A 19,873-nucleotide genomic window follows, 5' to 3' on the forward strand; every position below is an offset into this window, starting at 1 on the left:
TGTTTCAGTGTTGTTTTATTTTTACTATTAAGTCATTTGTAACATTATAAAAAAAGCTTTGTCCGTTTAAAAAAAACTACAGAAAACAAATTTTTCTTGTTTTCATAAACCTTTGGCTGTCTACAGAATGTCATTAACATTAAATAAACAAATAAAGCCATCAAAAAACACCTTTTGCACAGATAATTTTGATGCAAGTGTTTTTAAAAACTATTTTTCTGGAAATACTCTGAATGATATCAGTCAGCTGGATGAAACCAAGAAAGCAGAAGTAAAATGAGCAGAATCAGGGAAAAGATGACAGTCCAAAAAGGAAATCATGAAAATATCCTAATAATAAAGCATGTGGGTGAATACTAAGTACAAAATATGATTAATGTCATATAAATCAATAAAATACCTTTAAATAAAGCTATTTGTATTTTGTTTAACATCTTTGTCACATTTATGGCTGAAACAAATTAATGAAAATACTTTATTAGGAAATGATTCCTAAAATTTTACTGAAATTTCTACATGTTCAGATTTGCCTCTGTATAGTTCYTCAATCTGACCTAATCTTAATGATTAATAGAGGCTTTGTAAAAAAAAAACTTGTGCAACTCAGCTGTGTATGTTTGTGCGCGTGGGTGTGTGTGTGTGTAAAAGCTTAGGGGCTGGAGTTACAACATTATAAAAAGCAGAGAAGCGTTTCCAAAGCTTCCTGTTACCAGTGACTTCAACTCAGTCAACCGTAAGTTGAAATATTGCTTACATCTAATTTTAAATTTATTAAATTTAAATAAAGAGAATTTGTTTTTGTTGCCTTTATGTATTTTGCTGATTTAGGGAAGTTCAATGTGGAAATGTAGATTGAATTTCTAGGCATTGTTCTGTTGTTTGTAACAATGAATTTAGCATTATTGCTCACAATGTTTTTTTTCCCACCTACAGCTTTAATGAGCCATGAATTTTACAGATTACGCCTTGCCTGGCTGGATAGAAGACCCAGACAATTATTCTCTGCCTCCTGACATATTTTCCAAAACCTTGATCCCTGAGATTCAACCCATCCAGATAGTGACTCTGGTCCTCTACGGCCTCGTGGTCCTCCTGGGAGTCCCAGGTAATGCGGTGGTGTTGTGGGTGACGGGGTTCTGCATGACCCCCTCTGTCACCTCCATCTGGTTCCTCAACCTGGCTTTGGCTGACTTGCTGTGCTGCCTCTCTCTCCCTCTGCTCATGTTCCCTCTCGCCCACGACGATCACTGGCACTTTGGTGCGCTGGCCTGCACGCTGGTCAAAGGCCTGTTCTACCTGGTGATGTACTGCAGCGTCCTGCAGCTTGTTCTGATCAGCCTGGATCGCCTGATGCTGGTTAAAAAACCCATCTGGTGTCAGAACAAAAGGCGGCCCAGGGAAGCTGTGTTCGGGTGCGTGGCGGTCTGGTGCCTGGCCCTGTTAGGAAGCATCCCTCAGTTTATCTACGCCCGGCACCGCGAGGCAGGTGATGTTAAGAGAGAGTGTGTGACTGGGTACCCTAAAGGCCTAGTCTGGTTCATCGCTTCTTTTCACTTCATAATGGGATTCATCATCCCCTTCCTGGTTATTGTCGTCTGCCACCTTATGGTTTACAACAGCACCCAGAGAGGAATATCACGGGGCCGGCCTCGCTCCAAGCGAACAATGAAGGTCATCATGGCTGTGGTGCTGAGCTTCTTCCTCTGCTGGCTCCCCCTGCACTTAATGGACTTCATCCGACTGATCACGCCCCTCTCCTCCATTCACAGCCCAAAAGTCTACACAGCGCAAACCTTGGCACTTTGCTTGGCATATTTCAACAGCTGCCTCAACCCTCTGATCTATGTGTGCATGGGCAGGAACTTCAAAGACAGCTTCAGCCGCTCCGTGCGCAACATCCTCCACTTCATCACCGAGGAGCCGTACTCCAGGGCCAGCGTCGCCAACAGTGACACCAAGAGCACCAGCAGCGGAAAGGAGACCACCAAAATCTGATGCGGAGGGGTCTAATTCTCCCTCGTGCGTCTGAGGTTTATAGGATAAGTTTTTTTTTCTGAACTTGACCAATAAAAAGGGATGCTGTGAAACCTGACTCTGAAAGTCTGGACAGGAGGACTTCTTCGGTGGTTCTTGTGTCGTTGTGTAAAATATTYTCAGCACCGCCCCGGTGTCGCAAATCAGGAACTGTTGCTCAATTTTGTATGTTTCAGCAGCCTTGTTGCCTGCCACCAGATATGAAAACTTCTTCTTTTTTATCTCAAGATTATTATCATTTGCAGCTTTGTAAAGGTGAAGGCCTCAGTTAACATCTTGACCCAAAGACATGAGGAGGGCCTAAACTGAAATTTTCAAGATCAGATTATTTGGACAATTTTCACAGTTAGTTTCTGTAAGTTTTTTGAAGGATTAATTTATCTTAAGATGCACATTTTTAATGTTCATCAGTCATTCAGTTCATTTTACACACCACAAGATGGAGACACAACATAAATCTTTTAACTGAGTCTTGATTCAAATATATTTTTGTTCAGTTCAAATAAAATAAGAGAAAATAAATACAATAAAATAAAAACAAAATCCAGATCGAGATGAGGTGGCGGTGGTATAAATATATATATTTTGTTTATTTACTCACATTAAGGCATAAATAACTCATCTTTATTTTTTCATTGTTAAATTTCATATAAACTAAAATGATGGTTTAAAAAAATCAAGTATTTAGCTTAAAAAGCTTCATGGTCACAGCAACTGATTAAAGTTAAATAGTTGTTTGTTGATATATATTTTACAAATTCTAAAGGCCGATTTCTCATTTTTTAAAGATTCTCAACAACAGAAAATGCTTTTTTCCCAATCATGACACTAGTAAGATGTGACCCATTACATCAAAACGAGGATTAAGTCCAAAAGTGGGATGTGGAGAAACAGGCAGATATAGGGTTTTGATTTAAACGTGTGCAAAAATTGCATTTTGTCAAAATATGATGAATTAATGCCTTATCAATGTATCATTCAAAYGAACTGTCTGAAATATAATCCTAAATGAAATTTTTGAAGCATTATTTTGAGCAGTAGCATAAAAACAAACAAACACAAAACTGATTTTGAGGAAAAACGCCTTAAAATTTTGAATTATTCCATGAGATAGAAATGTTTTTGTTTCTTTCCAACTGGGAAACCTTAACATACAATACTATTTGAGGTTTCTTCTTTATATTAACATCAAAAATTACTCAATAAATTTACATAAAATTAGGATTCAGACCAAAGAGTAATGCATCATTGTAACCAACAAGACAAATAAAGTCATATTTCTAGATCCACTTATAATATCAGCAGGTATCAAAATGTAGCTTTTAAAGCCAGGAATCTGAAAATGTAATTAGGTCATTTTGACCAAATTGTACTTAATCCTCATTCTGATATGATAGGCAACATATAGTTTAGCAGTTTAAAAAAATCTCATAAATTTGCACAGTATTTGAACCAATTGTCTTTCATCAATATTCATTTGAATTCAATAAACTTGGTGAAAATCATGATTAAATGTTCAGWGTTTGATTTTAGTTGTAGTTTCTGTGTGTGTGTGTGTGTGTGTGTGTGTGCGCAACCAAGATTAAAAACAATTAACACACCCCAGCACTTTTATGTTTAAAGAAATTAAAAAGTAAATAAAGTTGTCAAATAAATGTCTAACCACGTAACAAGTATGTGAAGTTTAATTTTACTCATTTATTTTGTTCTTAAAGCATAAACAAAAGGTGTACAAAAACGTACCAAAATGGATAGAAATTGACACTTTACATGCTACATTCATTCCAAAAAAGGCCACGTGAAGGTATTTACAGTAAACAGGCATATTTACAAAGTGTGTGTTCAGGTGTTTAATTAAAACTGTGCTCCTAGTATGACGTCAGACACATGCATAAATGTACTGTGTAAACAGCTTCTATTAAACCTATGATGCTGGTATGCTGAAGCCCACTGGTGCCACAAGTCAGGAACACTAGATGTCGGTGTGGTTTGTTCAACAGTTGGAGCTGGGAAAGCGTTGATGTCACMTGCATGTGATCCCCGTTCAAAGATTCATTGTTAGCCGGTGAACTTTAAAAACAAACACAGATCTTCTTTGTAAGTATTCTTTTTTTATTTTGGGTTTTTAATTTTAAATAGCGTCCTAATGCAAGTAAAAAATAAAATAAAAAACCACAAACAACAATTATAATAAATTTCAAATATACTCCCCAAAAGAGAAATGTAATTTAATGGTTTACTTATTTATGGAAAAATAAATTCTTTCAGGCAAATTATTTCAGTTAGCTGAACAGAGCTGACCATAAAAAAAAAAGGTGTCTGGCATGTATGTGGCATTTAACGGGGACATATCTTGCAAAATCCACTTTTTTAGCCCTTAAATACATTTTGTTGTGGACTTGGAGTCTCTAGGAGAGCAGAAAAGTTGAATTTAGTTTCTCCCGGTGCTACGAATATATCTTTATATTCTGTTTGGGACATACTGTACTTTTCAATCTGCTTGGTTTCTGTATTCCCTATTGCATACTTTGAATAATACCGTCATATTATTTGCTGCCAAACAGTTGAACAAGGTCATGGACTTCYAGCTAAMCAATTCCACGAATCTGCAGTTGTGTAGGTTTATCGTCTCCATTCTCCTCTGGCTCCAACATATAAGGCTGGATGGACAGGTCTTTTGTTGTTGGCATTTTTAATTAGTTTGTAAATAAATGTTTTTGTGCCTCTAGATCAGATGTGCCCAATGTGGGGCCCGCGGGCCAAAATTGGCCCACCGAGCCATTTGATTTGGCCCACCAGCAGTTGTCCTGGTTATTAGATTGTAATTATGTTAAGATTAAATATAAAATACAAGTAACTACATGTACAAGAGACATTTAGATTGGATTTAAGCCCATATATAGATTTGCACACTTTATAAGACCACATATACTCAAATTTTAAATTAGAAAATGTCCCACGAGCCTTTGCTGCCTGAGCATACGTTGAATTTTCTCCGTGTCCATGGGCTGAAAAAAACAAAAACAAAAAAAACAAAACTAAAGAATGTGGGCAACCACACTGACTGCTAGCTTAATCATAAAAAATTAAACAACTTTACTTAAGTATTAAGCATTTCTTATATCATTGCATTTGGCCCGTGTCCCTCAGATTGATTTTAATTTTGGCCCTCTCAGGAAAAAATGTTTTTTAACTTTGGCCCTCTCAGCAAAAATGTTTGGGCGCCCCTGCTCTAGATAATTGTACCTTTGCTATCGAACTACAAAGTGGACCGAATGGGGTTGAGGGGGGCAGGGTGTAAACTGCACCAATGCAATACATCTTTTCCTGATTTCTGAGTATTAACGGGCATAAGATGCAGCAAGGGATCAATTTTCATATTTTCTCCCTCGGCCCTCCGACAGGACTCTGAATGTAGCACAGAGCAGAGCCAAGCATAACAGACAGCAGGATAGAGTTTTTCTCACTCAACAATGAATCAGTGTTGTGCTGGGCGAAAAGTCGGAGGAGGAAAACCTTTTTCTTTTCTTGTTAAACGCTGGTTTATACTTCAAGTCGCAGGTCTTGTGCRCTCTATTGACCGTAATGAACATGCAGCTGATGTTAACAAGAATAAAACAAGTATTGGGRAATCAGAGGAAGATAAAGATGATTGATCCCCCACACGTCTTCAGCCTGTTTAAAAGACGTCCAAAATKAGGCAATCACCGATCCCATGACTCACATACAAACCGAGCTTAAACCAGTTTTTACTGGTGAAACAGGAGCTTGCAGAGCTACAATAATGAGAAATTTAGTCCAAAGTTCCACTTTATATACTGTAAATCCCAATTGAATGATTAAAATGTGAAAAAGAAGACTTTAAAAGGATATGTCCCCTTTAAGGAATTAATCTTAGCAGTGTCTCCAGGTAAAACACTCATCACATCAATATAACCTGTCATTTTGTAAAAAAAAGGGCATTTGTACCTTACTTTCAGAACCTAAAACATTTAGTTAAAATAGTAACAGTGGCATAATGTTTTAAATTACCGTCTTTGTGATCAATCAACTCCCAAAACTATATTTTCATACCTTAAAAAGCAATAAACATAAACTGTAATTAAATTCAGTCTCGTCTGCTTTGCGTACCATGTGAGCACCGTGTAGCTTTGCGAGGATCATCATTCATCAGATCAGGATGACGTCCATTTGTCTAAAGTGTAAAAGTGGTAGGAGTAAAGGAAACGTACTCAAAAAACGTACAAACTCCAGCTACATTTTTAAATATGCTGGAAGCAGATCTCAATAAAATACATATTGTAGGTAGAGGTAGGTGCACTGTGAAGAAAGCATTTGATTAGTGGCTAACTGAAATAACTTTTATGCTGCGTTTAGACACGTCTTATTAAAAAGTGGAAAGCAGTGGGTTTTGAAACAGGTTAGGGCAGTTTCTCATACTGTAGTCATGACTTTAAGAGACCCCGAGCGGAATCGGAGAATTTTCTTTTTGAGAGCGTGGGAGGCTTTGATCTTGACGAAGGCTTTGGGCTGAGCCGAGGTGTTCGTAGAGGCCTGCGGCGAGGGAGACGACGAAGACGAGGTCGAGGCGAGGCGAGGCGGCAGCTGCTGGGGCCACACCAGCCCCCCGCTCTCGTCGGAGTCACTGGACAGGGAGCTGGAGGGCGGTGAGTACACCTCGCTCATGCTGGACTCGGACTCGGCGGGGGCGGCGCCGGCGTAGCCCTGCTCCACCTGGCAGAGAGGCGCTCTCCCCGGCGAGTCCTGGTGCCAGCGCTGCGAGTGCTGAGGCTGGGGATGGGACTGGGAGCAGGTGGGACCGTGGCGAGCCTTTTTGGGTGGTCGTCTGTGCGCCTGCACGGCTGGGGGCATCTCGCCTTCATCCTGGCTGAGCTCCAGGTTAGAGCACCAACGTCGGCTCCCGTTGTGACCCTTGTTGCCGGCGTGGGATCCAGCTGCCTGCCCTTGGTTAGGAGCAGGATTGGTTCGGCTCGGGCGGCGTTCTGTTGTGCTGTACCTCCTCTCAGGAAGCACCCGCTGGCCCGGAATGCTGTTCTCAGACTGGCACCGACTGGTTTTACTGCTGGCTTTCTTGGATTTCTGTCGGTCATTGTGACTTTTTTTAGGTGCTTTSGACTTGGAGTTGGTTTGATCAGGAGAGGCGGCGGCCCGGTTCAGCTTTGGCTGCTCTGGTTTGTAATGTCTGGGGGAGCGCACAGGAGCATGACAACCTTGTCCAGGGATATACTGGGCACTTACTAAATTGTGCATATAAGTGGGGTTTTGTGGATGTAGATAATGTTGAGGAGACGATGATTCACAGCAAAGGTCAAGAGTCCYAACGCCACAGTTTGGCTCCAAAGAGGGCAGAGGTGACGGCAGTCTCCCAGTCAGGCAGTGTGGCCCAGACTGGGGGTAGGGCAGGGCCAAATAACAGCCCTCTTCAAAAGATGGGGCCTCTCCTTGTTCAGTGTCCCCCTGTGGCAGGTCACAACCCCATTCCTGGCTCTTGGGGTTTGCTGACAGGTCACCATGATCCTGATGGGGGTCGGGAAGGCGTTGCTCTGTGGTCATAGAAGGACTTCGCCTGTGTTGGGAGCTGTGTCCAGAGGCACCGCAGTATGGGGGGTCAGGGGTCAGGGTGGTGCGAGGCTGACATGGCCGGGGTGATTGGGTATGGCGCTGGATGAGGCTCAGAATGAAACCCTCGACCCTCAAAGCCTGCTGGAAGTCCTCCTTGGTGACTTGATCCGCTGCAGGCTGTCGATACCAGGCGGGGTCCCATTGCCAGGAGTCCACTGCTGGTCCCTCCTCAATGATCCCCTCTAGAGGCGGGTGAGGTGCCGAGAAAGAGCGGGGCAGACAGGGTCGTAGAGCCGGCACTTCGAATTCTCCATTCAGCACGAGGGCATCTCCTAAAAACAGAAAGTGGTAACATATCAAACCAAAAACGTGGAGACAAGACTAAGGAAACTAACAGTAAAGGTTACAGCCAAGCTTGACGACGTGAGACAGCATTGATTTAAAAATAAAAATAATTCATCTTTGAATAGCATTTTACAAATTGTTTAAAGTGTGAGAAAACAGGACTGGAGATCTTAATAATTGTTTGAAAAAGACAAACAACTGAGCAAAATATTAAAATCTTAAGCCAAAAACTGTCAAATTATTGTGACCTTAAAAGATAAATCGGTGACTAAACAACTTACAACATTAACACTGGAGTGAGTCAAACGTTACAGAACACTCTTTTATTTTGATCCAATRTGGCAGCTTTCTGGACATARCCTAAAAGACAGGACCCCCTCACCCATTATTTCTTGGAGGATTCAGATATTTCCTTTTCCTTTTCCTTTTTACATAAAGGGTGTCCTGTATCATTCGACTCCCTGTGTGTGTGTGTGTGTGTGTGTGTGTGTGTCTAGTTGTTTCTGCTACAGAGTGAGGAAACTTCATATGTTTTTAACTAACATACTGATGTCATTTTTAGGAAGTGAGGATGTTTTCCCAAACCTCACTTTTTTTCATTTCTATTGCGCTCTACTAGTTAGGTTTAGTGGCATGACGGGAATTAAGTTTTGATGAAGGTTAGAGTATAAATAGACTAGAAATGATCAGGGTTAGAGAAAATGTCTGGGTTAGGCATAAATACAGTTACAAAAATGAATGGAAGTCAGTACAATGTCCTCAGTTTGATGGAAGTACAAGGATATATGTGTGTGTGTGTTTTACAATTCAATCAACAACACACATGAACAATAKTTCAATAATGGTAATCCTGTTTTGCAATAGGAATAGAAATAAATGTAAATGTATGCAATCTTACCCTGTCATCCCATTTAAATTTGAATGAGTAATTTTCAATCACGTTCCAATTAACTCAGATTATTATTATTCACCACTAAAGATACTTTACTAAATTTTCTAAATGATATTTCACTGAAGTTTTGAGATGTGAACAAGCAAAAATAGCCATGGTCAGAAATAAATATATTGATACTAAAGATTAAATCATGTTTTGTTTGTGAAAGGAAAAAATCAAAGACTACAAATATTTTTTTAAAATGTGAGTGTTTTTTTTAAATATGCATCTGTGCAAAACCATATTTCTGCAGGCCTTCTCTGCCTATTCTTACCTAAAGACTTAGCCCTTTCGGTGTAAGTGCATGAAACGACGGTTTTTGTGGGCTCAGCAGATGAAGATTTTCCTCTGGGCGACTGACCCTCACTCGATTCATAGAATCCTAAAATGAGGCCAAATTAGAGACTCCGAAAACACATCTGTCACATTTATTATCGCTCCATTTTGTTTCTAAAACAAAAAACAAAAACAAAAAAAAAAATCCAGCTAGCTGCAGGCAGTCTCTCTGCACACTTAACAAATAAGCCAACAGACTAAATTACAAGCTTACTGGAGCGTGAATAAACACGATAGGTAGAGGTAAATAAAAAAAAAGACATTTCAGTGTATTTTGAAAAGCATCAGGAAAGCAAGATAAAGCAACAATTTTATGCAAACACATACTCAGTTGAATTATTGGATAAAGCTAAATTACAGCGTGCATTTGCATTTAGAAAGTTCTTAATTACACGCCTGACAGAGCTGCGATGACAGAGGAGCTTTTAAACAGTGGGAGTACCAGAGCTGGGTCGACTGTCGCTGGTGTCTCCTTGAGCTCCATCACAGCAGCCATCGCTGGGGTCGATCTTCAGCTCCTCCACCTGCTGCTCCAACGCCTGCATCAAGCCCCACGGAGAACTCTGAAGAGCACTCTGAAACACAAAGACACCCAAACTGTTTATGCGCTCCCTCTGTTTAATTGCACTGTCTATTGGTAATCTTTAATTAGACACTGAGAAGCAACAATTAGCCGTTTTAATAGCAAATAAAAACCTTTCAAACAGGATTTGCATCCAAACTAGCTGTTTTTTATTGTCTGGTGCTACAAATGAAAGGCAGTCATGTTTCTGTTCTTGTGTCTGCAGCTGCCACTGCTTTTCAACCTTAGCAAATACAAAAATGGTAATAATTCAGTCAATTCKGCAGATACTGAGATAAAATGTGGCRTGGTAGTAGCTGAGACTCATTCYCAGAACTAATATATTTCACATTAATAAATAGTTTGTTTACTACCTCTTTTTATATATCTGCAGGTACCATTGCTGTTATTAGTTTTTGGTTTGCATGTAAGCACTTCTCAGTGCATTGTAAAAAATGCATATATATGTAGCTATGATATTTTTCCTAAGCTGCATGATGCTATCAAGAAATAAATTAGCTGAAATTACTGGGAGAGTTGATGTCAGTTCATCAGTAAAGCGTTCCTTTTCTACAACTGGGACAAAAGAGGGTCAACGCATGAACATTTAACACAAAAAGGTGTTTTGTTGCAAATKTGTTATTATTAATAAACATGCAAATGTGAGGTGCTGAGTGTAAATAAAATGTTAAAAATGTCACTAGTACATTTTCAACATTAACCTCACTTTCTGTGTTAAAACCTAGTTTAAATAATTCCACTAAAATTTTACTTTACCTTTTTAAATGTAATATGTAAATATTAAATCCTAAATTTAAATGTGTAAATCTAAATGTAAAAATTACRTCTTAAATGTTGCAGCTACAATCATAAAGTTTACATTTAAATTTTTCGTAATGGAACACAGCTTTTGCTGTTGGTGCGCGGCTTTTGTTGTTACATCTTCATTCTGCAACAAAAACAACAGGTAGCGCTGCTGAAGATGGCCTTTGAAATTTAAATTCAAAATGTGTTCATTGAAAACAATATGGAGGGTCCCCCGTGGTCTGACAGTTTAAAGTACACATTGGACACTGGCAGAAACTGCAAGTTTTGACTTCTTGTAGGGAAGCATTAGCAGGGTTAGCAGCATTAGTGTTTGTTATTGTCTGTGATTTCATTAAAAAGCTAAGCACCAACAGACAAAGCTGTGTTACTGGCCAAATCTTTGTAACTTCATATACAATAATATAAAAACACAATTTTCCATTTTTTGGAAACGTTTTACTTGGTCTCACTGAGTACAAATTTAATAATCCAGAATTTCACATTAATCTGTTACTTGTTCTAGCTAAATATCATATTCACTTTTCTGAATATTTTGTAAGAAAACCTCGTTTTACTGCTTTTTACAATGAAGTTAAATATTATATTCGAACAATCAAAAACTCTGACAATAAACTTGCTGTTGAAACAATTGAAATATGTAATTCTAAACTGTAATTTATTATTATTATTATTATTATTATTATTATTATTATTATTATTATTATTATTATTATCATCATCATCATCATCATTATTATTTTTTATATTTAGTTTCTTTCTTACTATTTTGTTATCATTTACTGTTCTGTGACCCATACTGTTTCATGATTTGTACACGCACATAACTCACATATGCTTTTCAGATTATCTCCTTGTAAATGATGTTTTGACAAATAAAGTTGAAGAAAAGAAAGCTGTGTTCCATTGTGAAATACTTAGAATTAAACATTAACATTTAGCCGCAACATTTACATTTAACTTTTACATTCAGATTTACACATTTAGATTTAGGATTTAACATTTAGACATAACATTTAGTAAAAATTAGCTAAATGTTAAAACAGTGAACTAAATAACATCAAATTTTAGTGGAACATTTTAAAACCAGGATTTTATACTCAGAAAGTGATCCGAATAATGAAAATGCATAAATGCCAAATGCCAGAATACATTTGGCRCTCCATAAAAGTGGCTATTGGAGGTGACCCCTGTAAATAACTGAAACATTCATATTTGACATTGGGCGTCAGTATTCAGGGAGGCTCATGTGGGAAGCAGACAGTTGAAACATGAATTATTAAAAGCTTTCAGAACAGGAGGGGATGTCCTTTTAATGGGACTGGGGAGTTTTCACACAGATGCATACTATGTCCAGTTATATATTCAGACACAGTAAGTCATACAGGCAAACATGAAATAAAACATATCTATATTTTGTGTTGTATCTTTTCTTAAACATGGTTTGGACCCTACGTACACGCTCAAACAAGCATGTGCTGGAAATGAAATTTGACATGTGTCTCTGGCCAGCTTGCCTTTTTCCTCCTGTGTCATGTTGCCATCATCTGACACACACACTAACAGCTGTAGACACTTACATGCAAGCTTGTCTGCATAGGTTAACACACGCTGTTGGGTTTCTGTGACTTGCGAGGACATTACGCTGACCTACAATATGAAAAAGAGACATTTCTTCTCTTATAAACCTTCAGSCCAACCTTTGAATTTCTCTATATTTCAGAAAGAAATCATTTTAAAGACTTTCTTTTTGTTCGGTAAGGGGACAGGTCCTCATTAGGAGACTGTAAAAGCAAATACACACATTTTCACTCCAAAAGCCCCCCTAATGCTTGTTGGTGGCAATATTACTTGCACTTTTGGGACATTTTATTACCAAAAGATTGAGGATGTCCACATCACAATATGATACTTTCTCTACATTTGCAAACAGTTTGTAATGAAGCGCCCGCCAGATAATTGCTGCTGCTCCAGCATACTCCCGCTTTCTCAACTGCTGTTGCTGCTTCCAGGAGCCRAATCAAACACTGCCATCAGGAATGTACAGAGTGAGCATTAGGGTTGATGAGAAATCATCCAGCAGCTCATCAATCAGCAGATCAGACAGTTTCCTACCAGAAACTATCTTTTATTGTGTGACATTCATACAAACACTGATCCATTTTTAGATGTGTCTCATCTCCAGATACAAATCAATGGGTAAAAATAATACATTCATGATTAAACATACACAAACGTTCTCATTCCCCACAAATAAAAACATCCTGATTCTTATCWCTGTCCATGCTTTCACGCAAAACTCTCACGCCTTGCGTCTTTTTCCTCGTTGCTCTAAACGCCTCACTGTCTGCCCTGCTTTGTCCCATTTTTGGTCTCAATGCAAAATGCTGTTGTAGGGCAAATATTCCAAGCTCCGCTTCCAAACATGACCTCTTCACCCCAAACACTGTTCTGTCTTTGTCTGGACAAGCTGGGTCATTGTCGTACTGTACACAAAGAGTTAGCAATGTGTTTTGAGTGGAAAGCTTTGTTTTGGCTGTCTGCTGGGTGTTGGGGCTAAATACGTGGCCTGGAGGAGGGGAGACTATTGGAAATCAACTAATTATTGATTTTGTTCCTCGCGATCGATTGCTCACCACTGATTGCTGGACACATGCACAAGCATGCACACATTGTGGATAATGCTGGTTTATAAATTGTAATCCTGGAAACAAACTAATCTTCGTGCATCAACAAAGCAGCTGGTTCACGCTGGAGTCTAGTTTATTTTGCAGGTTTGCCAGCACCACCGTGACTGATCTCACCCAGGCTCTTTTGCACTGTGGCACTGCTGTTTTACTGCATCCTGTTCACCATGTCGGTGGGGGATGTGGTAGACAGTGGACATGGTTCAGGCAAACTCCCTTAGCATCAGAGCTTGTTACACAGCAGGGGAACAAAGGTCTACCTGCATTTTTTTAAATGGAGCAGGATAGGCGAAAACACAACTGCATCACAATAAAAATAATGGTGATTTGACTTGAAATAGACCCTTCAGTATGTACATGAAAAAAAAGTGGGACATCTTATCAGTAATTTCATAAAAAGACCTAAATAAGTCACTCATGTTCAGACTGTGGCTGTTTTAAAATAATTGTGGAATACGTAAATGCTGCTAACAGCTGGTATTGTTTTAAAACAGTGGTTCCAAAAGCTCGGATCAGGACCCGACTATGGCTCAAGAAACATCAAGTGGGGGGTTCGATATACTCTCTAGAAATCTAAATACACTTATAATTAACAGCTTGTAGCATAAAAATATCCATGGTTGGAGAAAAACTTGTGCAACTGTTACAGGAAATGTTTGTGTTGTTATTGTTTTTGTTTAATTGGCTTATTAACTTTGTTTGTTTACGACAATTACCAACAGTTAGAGGTCACTAGCCTCTGCCACTGTTATTTTGTGGGTTGTAAATTAAAGTTTTGGAACCAGTAGATGTAAAGAATCCCGTTTCCAAATAAACAACACAAATAGGCATGTTTGACCAATGTCTAAAAAGTTGCTGCAGGGTCACAATTCAATACCTCAACTGTACCAAGGACTGTTTTCTTAAAAGAAATGGGTATAAACACTTTCATGCCAGAACTGGATATCAGACTCATCTTATGTTGATAATGAGAGCACAATCGCCATTTAGTGATACTGTGAGGCCTTATGAGATGTGATCACGTTAAGAATGTGTATTGAGGATGACTCTCGGATACTACCACACCAAAATGACAGAGTTATACAGCGGGTAAAATAAAACAATAAGTAATGCACTGAACCACCATGGCCTGTATGCACGCTCACCACGCAAGACTCCACTGCTGAAGAAACAGCATGTTGAAGCTCCTTTAAAGTTTGCTGCACAACATTTAAACAAGCCTGTGAAATACTGGGAGAATATAGTCTGGTCAGATGAGACCAACATTGAACTGTTTGGATGCCAGAATACACATCATGTTTGGAGGTCAAATGGCACTGCACATCAGCCCAAAAACACCATACCAACAGTGAAGTTTGGAGGTGGGAACATCATGATGTGGGGCTGTTTTTCAGCATATGGTACTGGCAAACTTCAAATAATTGAAGGAAGTATGAATGGAAAAATGTACAGAGACATTCTTGATAAAAATCTGCTTCCATCTACCAGGATGATGAAGATGAAACGTGGCTGGACATTTCAGCAAGACAATGAGCCCAAACACAAAGCCAAGGAAACTCTCAGTTGGTTTCAGAGAAAGAAACTAAAGCTGCTGGAATGGCCCAGCCAATCACCTGACCTGAATCCAACAGAAAATCTATGGAAAGAACTAAAGATCAGAGTTCATAGAAGAGGTCCACGAAACCTTCAAGAGTTGAAGACTGTTTGGAAGAATGGGCCAAAATCACACCTGAGCAATGCATGTCACTAGCTTCTCCATACAGGAGGTGTCTTGAAGCTGTCATTGACAACAAAGGCTTTTGTGCAAAGTATTAGATAAATTTCAGTAAGCGTGTTCAATACTTTTTCCCTGTGCCATTCCACATTATTACAAATAACTTCATTTCTGGACATTTATGGTTTGATTTCTTTGTATGTATGGATCACTTGGGTTGTTACCAACATCTGGTGAAAATTTCATGTCATTAGCACCTCTAGTAATATATTTACTGAGAAAAATGGTGACATGTTCAATACTTATTTTACCTGCTGTAGCTATTTTTGTGTTGCCTAATGTTGATTAGCCATGGTGGCCATCTTGAATTTGGGTGACTCCAAACATTAATAAGTGGTAGCTGTACAACTAATGATTACTTTCTTAATGTTTTATTGGGTTATGAGGTACTTTGCTAACAGTTGGCTCCAGTAATTATTAGAAAGATAAAAATCTGATTTCATGTGATCAGTTACTGTTAGTAGGATGAGTTGGAAATGACTGTCAGCTACTACCACACTAAATTGGAGCTCGATATCTATAGGTAGCCAGCTGTAGCCAGTTTTCTGTTTACTAAGGTTCCTTAACTATGGTGTGATAGAAAAATATTTGATACGTATTCTCCCTAAGATTCTTCTTACTTGCGGCAGCCATATTGAATGGGGTTAACTCTAAAAGGTAACCGGTACTAGATGTATATCCAGTGATAACTTTCTGAAAGTTTCGTTAAAATCTCTTCGTTAATTCAAAATCATCTTGCTAATGCTATGGACAAATGAATACACACATAAAACCTTGTATTTCTATCCTTATTAGGACCCTCACTGACTTCCATTCATTTCTGTTGCCAAAAGACCCTAAACCTAACTGCCCTTCATTTCTCACCTTAGTCCTAAACTTAACAACTAACCCAATGCAGTTCTATGACATTAGCAGTGGTTTCCCAAAAGGACTGCTGGTCCTGATAAGATAGGTGCAGTGGGTGATATTGAAATGGCAGCTCATCTCTTGGCAGATGTATTTGTAGAAGGCACTGTCTATGTCACATGCCATGTTGTCCATGAATACTACAATGTGTAATTTATAATCAAGGTTCTTTTAAGCCATAAAGTTTATTTTACTTTTGACTTACATACTTTAACTGTGAACCCTAGCCAAGAGAAAGATGAGAGCAGAGATGTGAAAGTACAACAGAAAATGGAGTTTGGAATAAAATTTCAAAGCAGAAACTTCCAGCATGAATACCTACAAACCCCTTCCTTCTTTAGTCTGTTCCCATCATTCTCCTTCAACCTTATAAGGATTTTTAAGCTAAGTAGAGAGAGAGAGAGAGAGAGAGAGAGAGAGAGAGAGAGAGAGAGAGAGAGAGAGAGAGAGAGAGAGAGAGAGAGGGAGACAGAGAGAGAGAGAGTGTTGACCGTGCATTGTGACGTAACAAGCATCAAGTTCCAGTAAAAGATCGAGAAGGAAAAAATTAGTCATTGCACAACTTTTTGAGCCGTTATTGCAAAACTGCAGCGTTTTACACTATGAGGACTACTGTAGCTCTGAAACGTTCTGCATTCAGMTCAGGTTTGTTTTGTTAAATAACACTGTGAGGATATAGATTATTTTTTTCTGGACCAGGGCAAAGAGGGCACGACGCCACACACACTCGACCCTATGTAATTAAAACAGTGTTGTGACTGAATCCACAGAGCAGAGGTCTGTAGGAGGCCGGATACACACACACACACACACACATACGCACACACACACACACACACACACACACACACACACACACACACACACACCACACTCAAAATACACCCTGCCCCCCAACCCATCCCTCGCCTCAACTTCTGATCTCTTACTTTTACAAGCACTTGGGACAAAATTCAAACGCTCTATTCCGGCGATGCTAATGCTTCCTTCACAACTCCTACGTCCCAGTTTGACAGAGGAGCCGTTCTCTCAGGCGCAGTGTTTATTTAAGTGCACTCTTGACTCTCCTACAGTGGCTCAGAGAAGGCAGAGGAAGTTGAAAAGAATTTCTAAAAGGACACAAAGCAGGCTGTGCTCAGCTCTCATGTGACTGAGAGATGTGGAACCTCTTCAGAGTTCATTTAAAGGGAGAGCTYGTCTCGTTTGAAGTGGAGGTCCATGGAGTCATCGCAGCCATTGGTAACTGCAGCAGACCGTGGTCAGAAGAATTTCAGATTGGAGAACGAGGGCGACGTTCTCAAGCTAATGACTCGTCAGACTGGGACCTGTTCACAGAGGAGGTTTCAGCCAACAAAAACATTTAGCGTTAGTTACGTAGCTGTTATTCATACTGTAGTCTAGACTAGCTGGGACATGATGTGTGTTGTAATATGACCCATGTGAAACATCCATCCTTATTTTTATCGTACAACTGCCTAAGTCCTGTTCAGGGTCACGAGGGGCTGGTGTCCACATCTCTAAAAGGTAAGAGGTGGGGTGCCCACTGGACAGGTTGCTGGTTCATCACAGGGCCAATACAGGGATACATTAAATGAACAAACACACATGCAAACTCCACCAGAGGACAACGTTGAGTTTCTAGTTCAAGCCGGGATCTGTTGGCAACTAGTTGGTGAACAGCATCATCTTCAAAATGTCTCAAAACATGTGTTTTATTTTTTACTTGGAAGTCTCAGAGGCTGTCTGTTTTGTTGCATGAATTTTGAGCACGTTTAAGAATTTATGTACCATTTTTTTTTACATAAAAGGTTATTGTGAGTATCTTGGACTCTCATCTGTTTAGTTTCCATAAGTTCTATTGAACTAGAGTTGTTTGTTGTCATCTCTGTGACAATGCTAATGCTAATAATACAATTTAAGAAATGGACTTGAAATACGACCTGTCGAGGGGGTACCCTGCCCCTCGCCCAGTGACTGCTGGATTTGATTTAAAAAACTGTAAATCTGTCTAGCTTAATTTGAAAAGTCCACTTGATTAGATTAAGTCATAAACATTGGAGTGGTTTCCAATGTGGGTACAATACATGTACATGTACAAAAATATGTACAATAGGTTGCCTTCAGGCCCAGGCCTCCCTTGAAAAAGAGATCTGCGATGTCAATGGAACTTTCCTTGTTAAATAACGGTAAATAAAATAACAGTAAATAAAATAAATATGGGTGGAGGAGGACAACAAAACAATATGGATGGCCTCGAATAGCTTTATAAGCTGTGCAAATAAAAAGGCGTTTGTTGATTTTATCATAAATTTGCGTCAACAATTAGTCTCCCAGAGTTGCAGTAAAATACTAACCTAACATGTTTTAGGGCTGAAACCAAACTATGTGGAGAAAACCAATGAATGCAGAGGAAGAACATGCAAACTCCAGACACAAAGACCTTTTGAACCCAAGACCTTCTTGCTGAGGCAGCAGTGCGAAACAAGAGCACCACTGTGCAGCCCTAACACGCACTGAAGAATGGCACATGCTGTGCTTCAGAAATAATGCACAAGATAGTGCTTTTCATGGATTTTACACATTACTTTTGTATCAAAGCTGTTCAGTTATTCTGACCATAACACGTTCTGATTTGCAGCTTTTATGCAGCAAATTGAAGACCATGTTTAAAAACTGCAGAAAACCATCTGATGCAAAGGTGACATGGTGTAAATACGTCCAAGGACATAGAATTTGGAGATTCCTGCTGCAGAGAAAAGCTGAGAAAAYGGGTCCAGATTTTAATTTGCGTGCTACAACAAAGCAACAGAGGCCAGCTGTTTCATGCAAATGACCCATCCTTAACGAGTGACGTTCAGCTAGACTCAAGGACACAAACAAATTGAAGGCTGATGACTAGGGCTGCCACAAACAATTATTTTTATAATCGATTAATCACCGATTTTTTTTTCGATTAGTCGACTAATTGGATCATACGTTAATTGAATATAAAACATACAGCTTATCACGCCAGAATGCAGCTGTTATTATATAACTATCTTTAGATTTTAGCTATATGCTAACTAAAAATAATTGCTGTGGAAGGCAAGTTCTGCTCTGCAGATATTACACAGGTTTCTCTTTCATTTTCTTAAAAAGATCCCACAATTTTGAGCTCCGTTGTCAGGTAGCCATAATACCAGAGCCTGTCTGTATAATGTCTTGTGACGTCCACGGCCTACCCCAGTTACCACTACTGTGCATGTGTGTCAAGGACAGAAAGGCAGATGTGGCAGTGGAAGTTGTCAAACCAGTTTGGAGAGGAAAAACAAAGACAACAACAAAAAGAAAGAAAATGATTAATCGATTATTAAATTAGTCATCGATTTTTTAAATAATCGATTAGTTGTCGATTAATCGATTAATCGTGGCAGCCCTACTGATGACACAATCCTGCAGAATGACTTCAAGTGCACACACATGTTGTGTACTCTYATCTTTATGGGGACTTTGCACTGACTTCCATTCATTTCTATGGTCTAACCCTTTACCCCAAAACATTTGCCCCCACGTGGACCAAGCTTAGATCCACATAAGGAGCAGTTGGTCCCCACAAGTAGGTTTGATGGTCCACATATGGGCGGTAATACCTGACCCACATGCACACACGCAGAGCTAATAATAATTAAATGCTTAGGTCCAGTGAGCCATTCGAGATATAACACTTCAAAACTCTCATCTGCCGACGGACGTGTGTCACAAATTCATGCACAATTCATAGAATCTCTTCAACTCTCTCTCTCCAAACACCCTCTGAGCTCAGAGCTTCATGCTTTCTCAGCTGCTGTCTGGCGTCCTGCAGCTGTCAGCACCGTCATCACCACACACTCACTCACTGTATCCAGGAG

General features: G+C 39.4%; 2 protein-coding genes across 4 annotated transcripts in view; one reads left to right on the forward strand and one right to left on the reverse strand.

Annotated features, from left to right (window-relative positions):
* Positions 1-628: 628 nt before the first annotated feature.
* c5ar1 (complement C5a receptor 1) lies at positions 629-2,092 on the forward strand. 2 transcript variants are annotated; one of them, XM_014015078.1, is made up of 2 exons: positions 629-1,105; positions 1,286-2,092. In XM_014015078.1, exons 1-2 carry the CDS (start codon positions 946-948, stop codon positions 1,993-1,995), a joined length of 870 nt encoding a protein of 289 aa, XP_013870532.1. In that variant the 5' UTR covers positions 629-945; the 3' UTR covers positions 1,996-2,092. The 2 variants fall into 2 exon arrangements, with proteins under 2 accessions (XP_013870532.1, XP_013870531.1); XM_014015077.1 differs by having other exon boundaries at positions 629-2,092.
* A 3,091-nt stretch (positions 2,093-5,183) lies between these two features.
* LOC106522173 (dapper 1-A) overlaps positions 5,184-19,873 on the reverse strand; it is a 16,920-nt gene continuing 2,230 nt past the window's right edge. Inside the window, exons 2-4 of one of the 2 annotated variants that reach the window (XM_014015074.1) lie at positions 9,675-9,807; positions 9,171-9,278; positions 5,184-7,949 (exon numbers count right to left, since the gene is read on the reverse strand). In XM_014015074.1, coding sequence (XP_013870528.1) covers positions 6,469-7,949; positions 9,171-9,278; positions 9,675-9,807 — 1,722 coding nt within the window. In that variant the 3' untranslated portion in view covers positions 5,184-6,468. The remainder of the gene's footprint in view (positions 7,950-9,170; positions 9,279-9,674; positions 9,808-19,873) is intronic. The other variant, XM_014015075.1, reaches the window with a different exon arrangement.

This window comes from Austrofundulus limnaeus, unplaced genomic scaffold (genome assembly GCF_001266775.1).
Source record: "Austrofundulus limnaeus strain Quisiro unplaced genomic scaffold, Austrofundulus_limnaeus-1.0 Scaffold122, whole genome shotgun sequence".
Taxonomy (NCBI): Eukaryota; Metazoa; Chordata; class Actinopteri; order Cyprinodontiformes; family Rivulidae; genus Austrofundulus; species Austrofundulus limnaeus.

Bases quoted from the DNA above. Each gene is read 5' to 3' on its own strand.
- c5ar1 (XM_014015077.1), top strand. From the start codon at position 946: ATGAATTTTACAGATTACGCCTTGCCTGGCTGGATAGAAGACCCAGAC.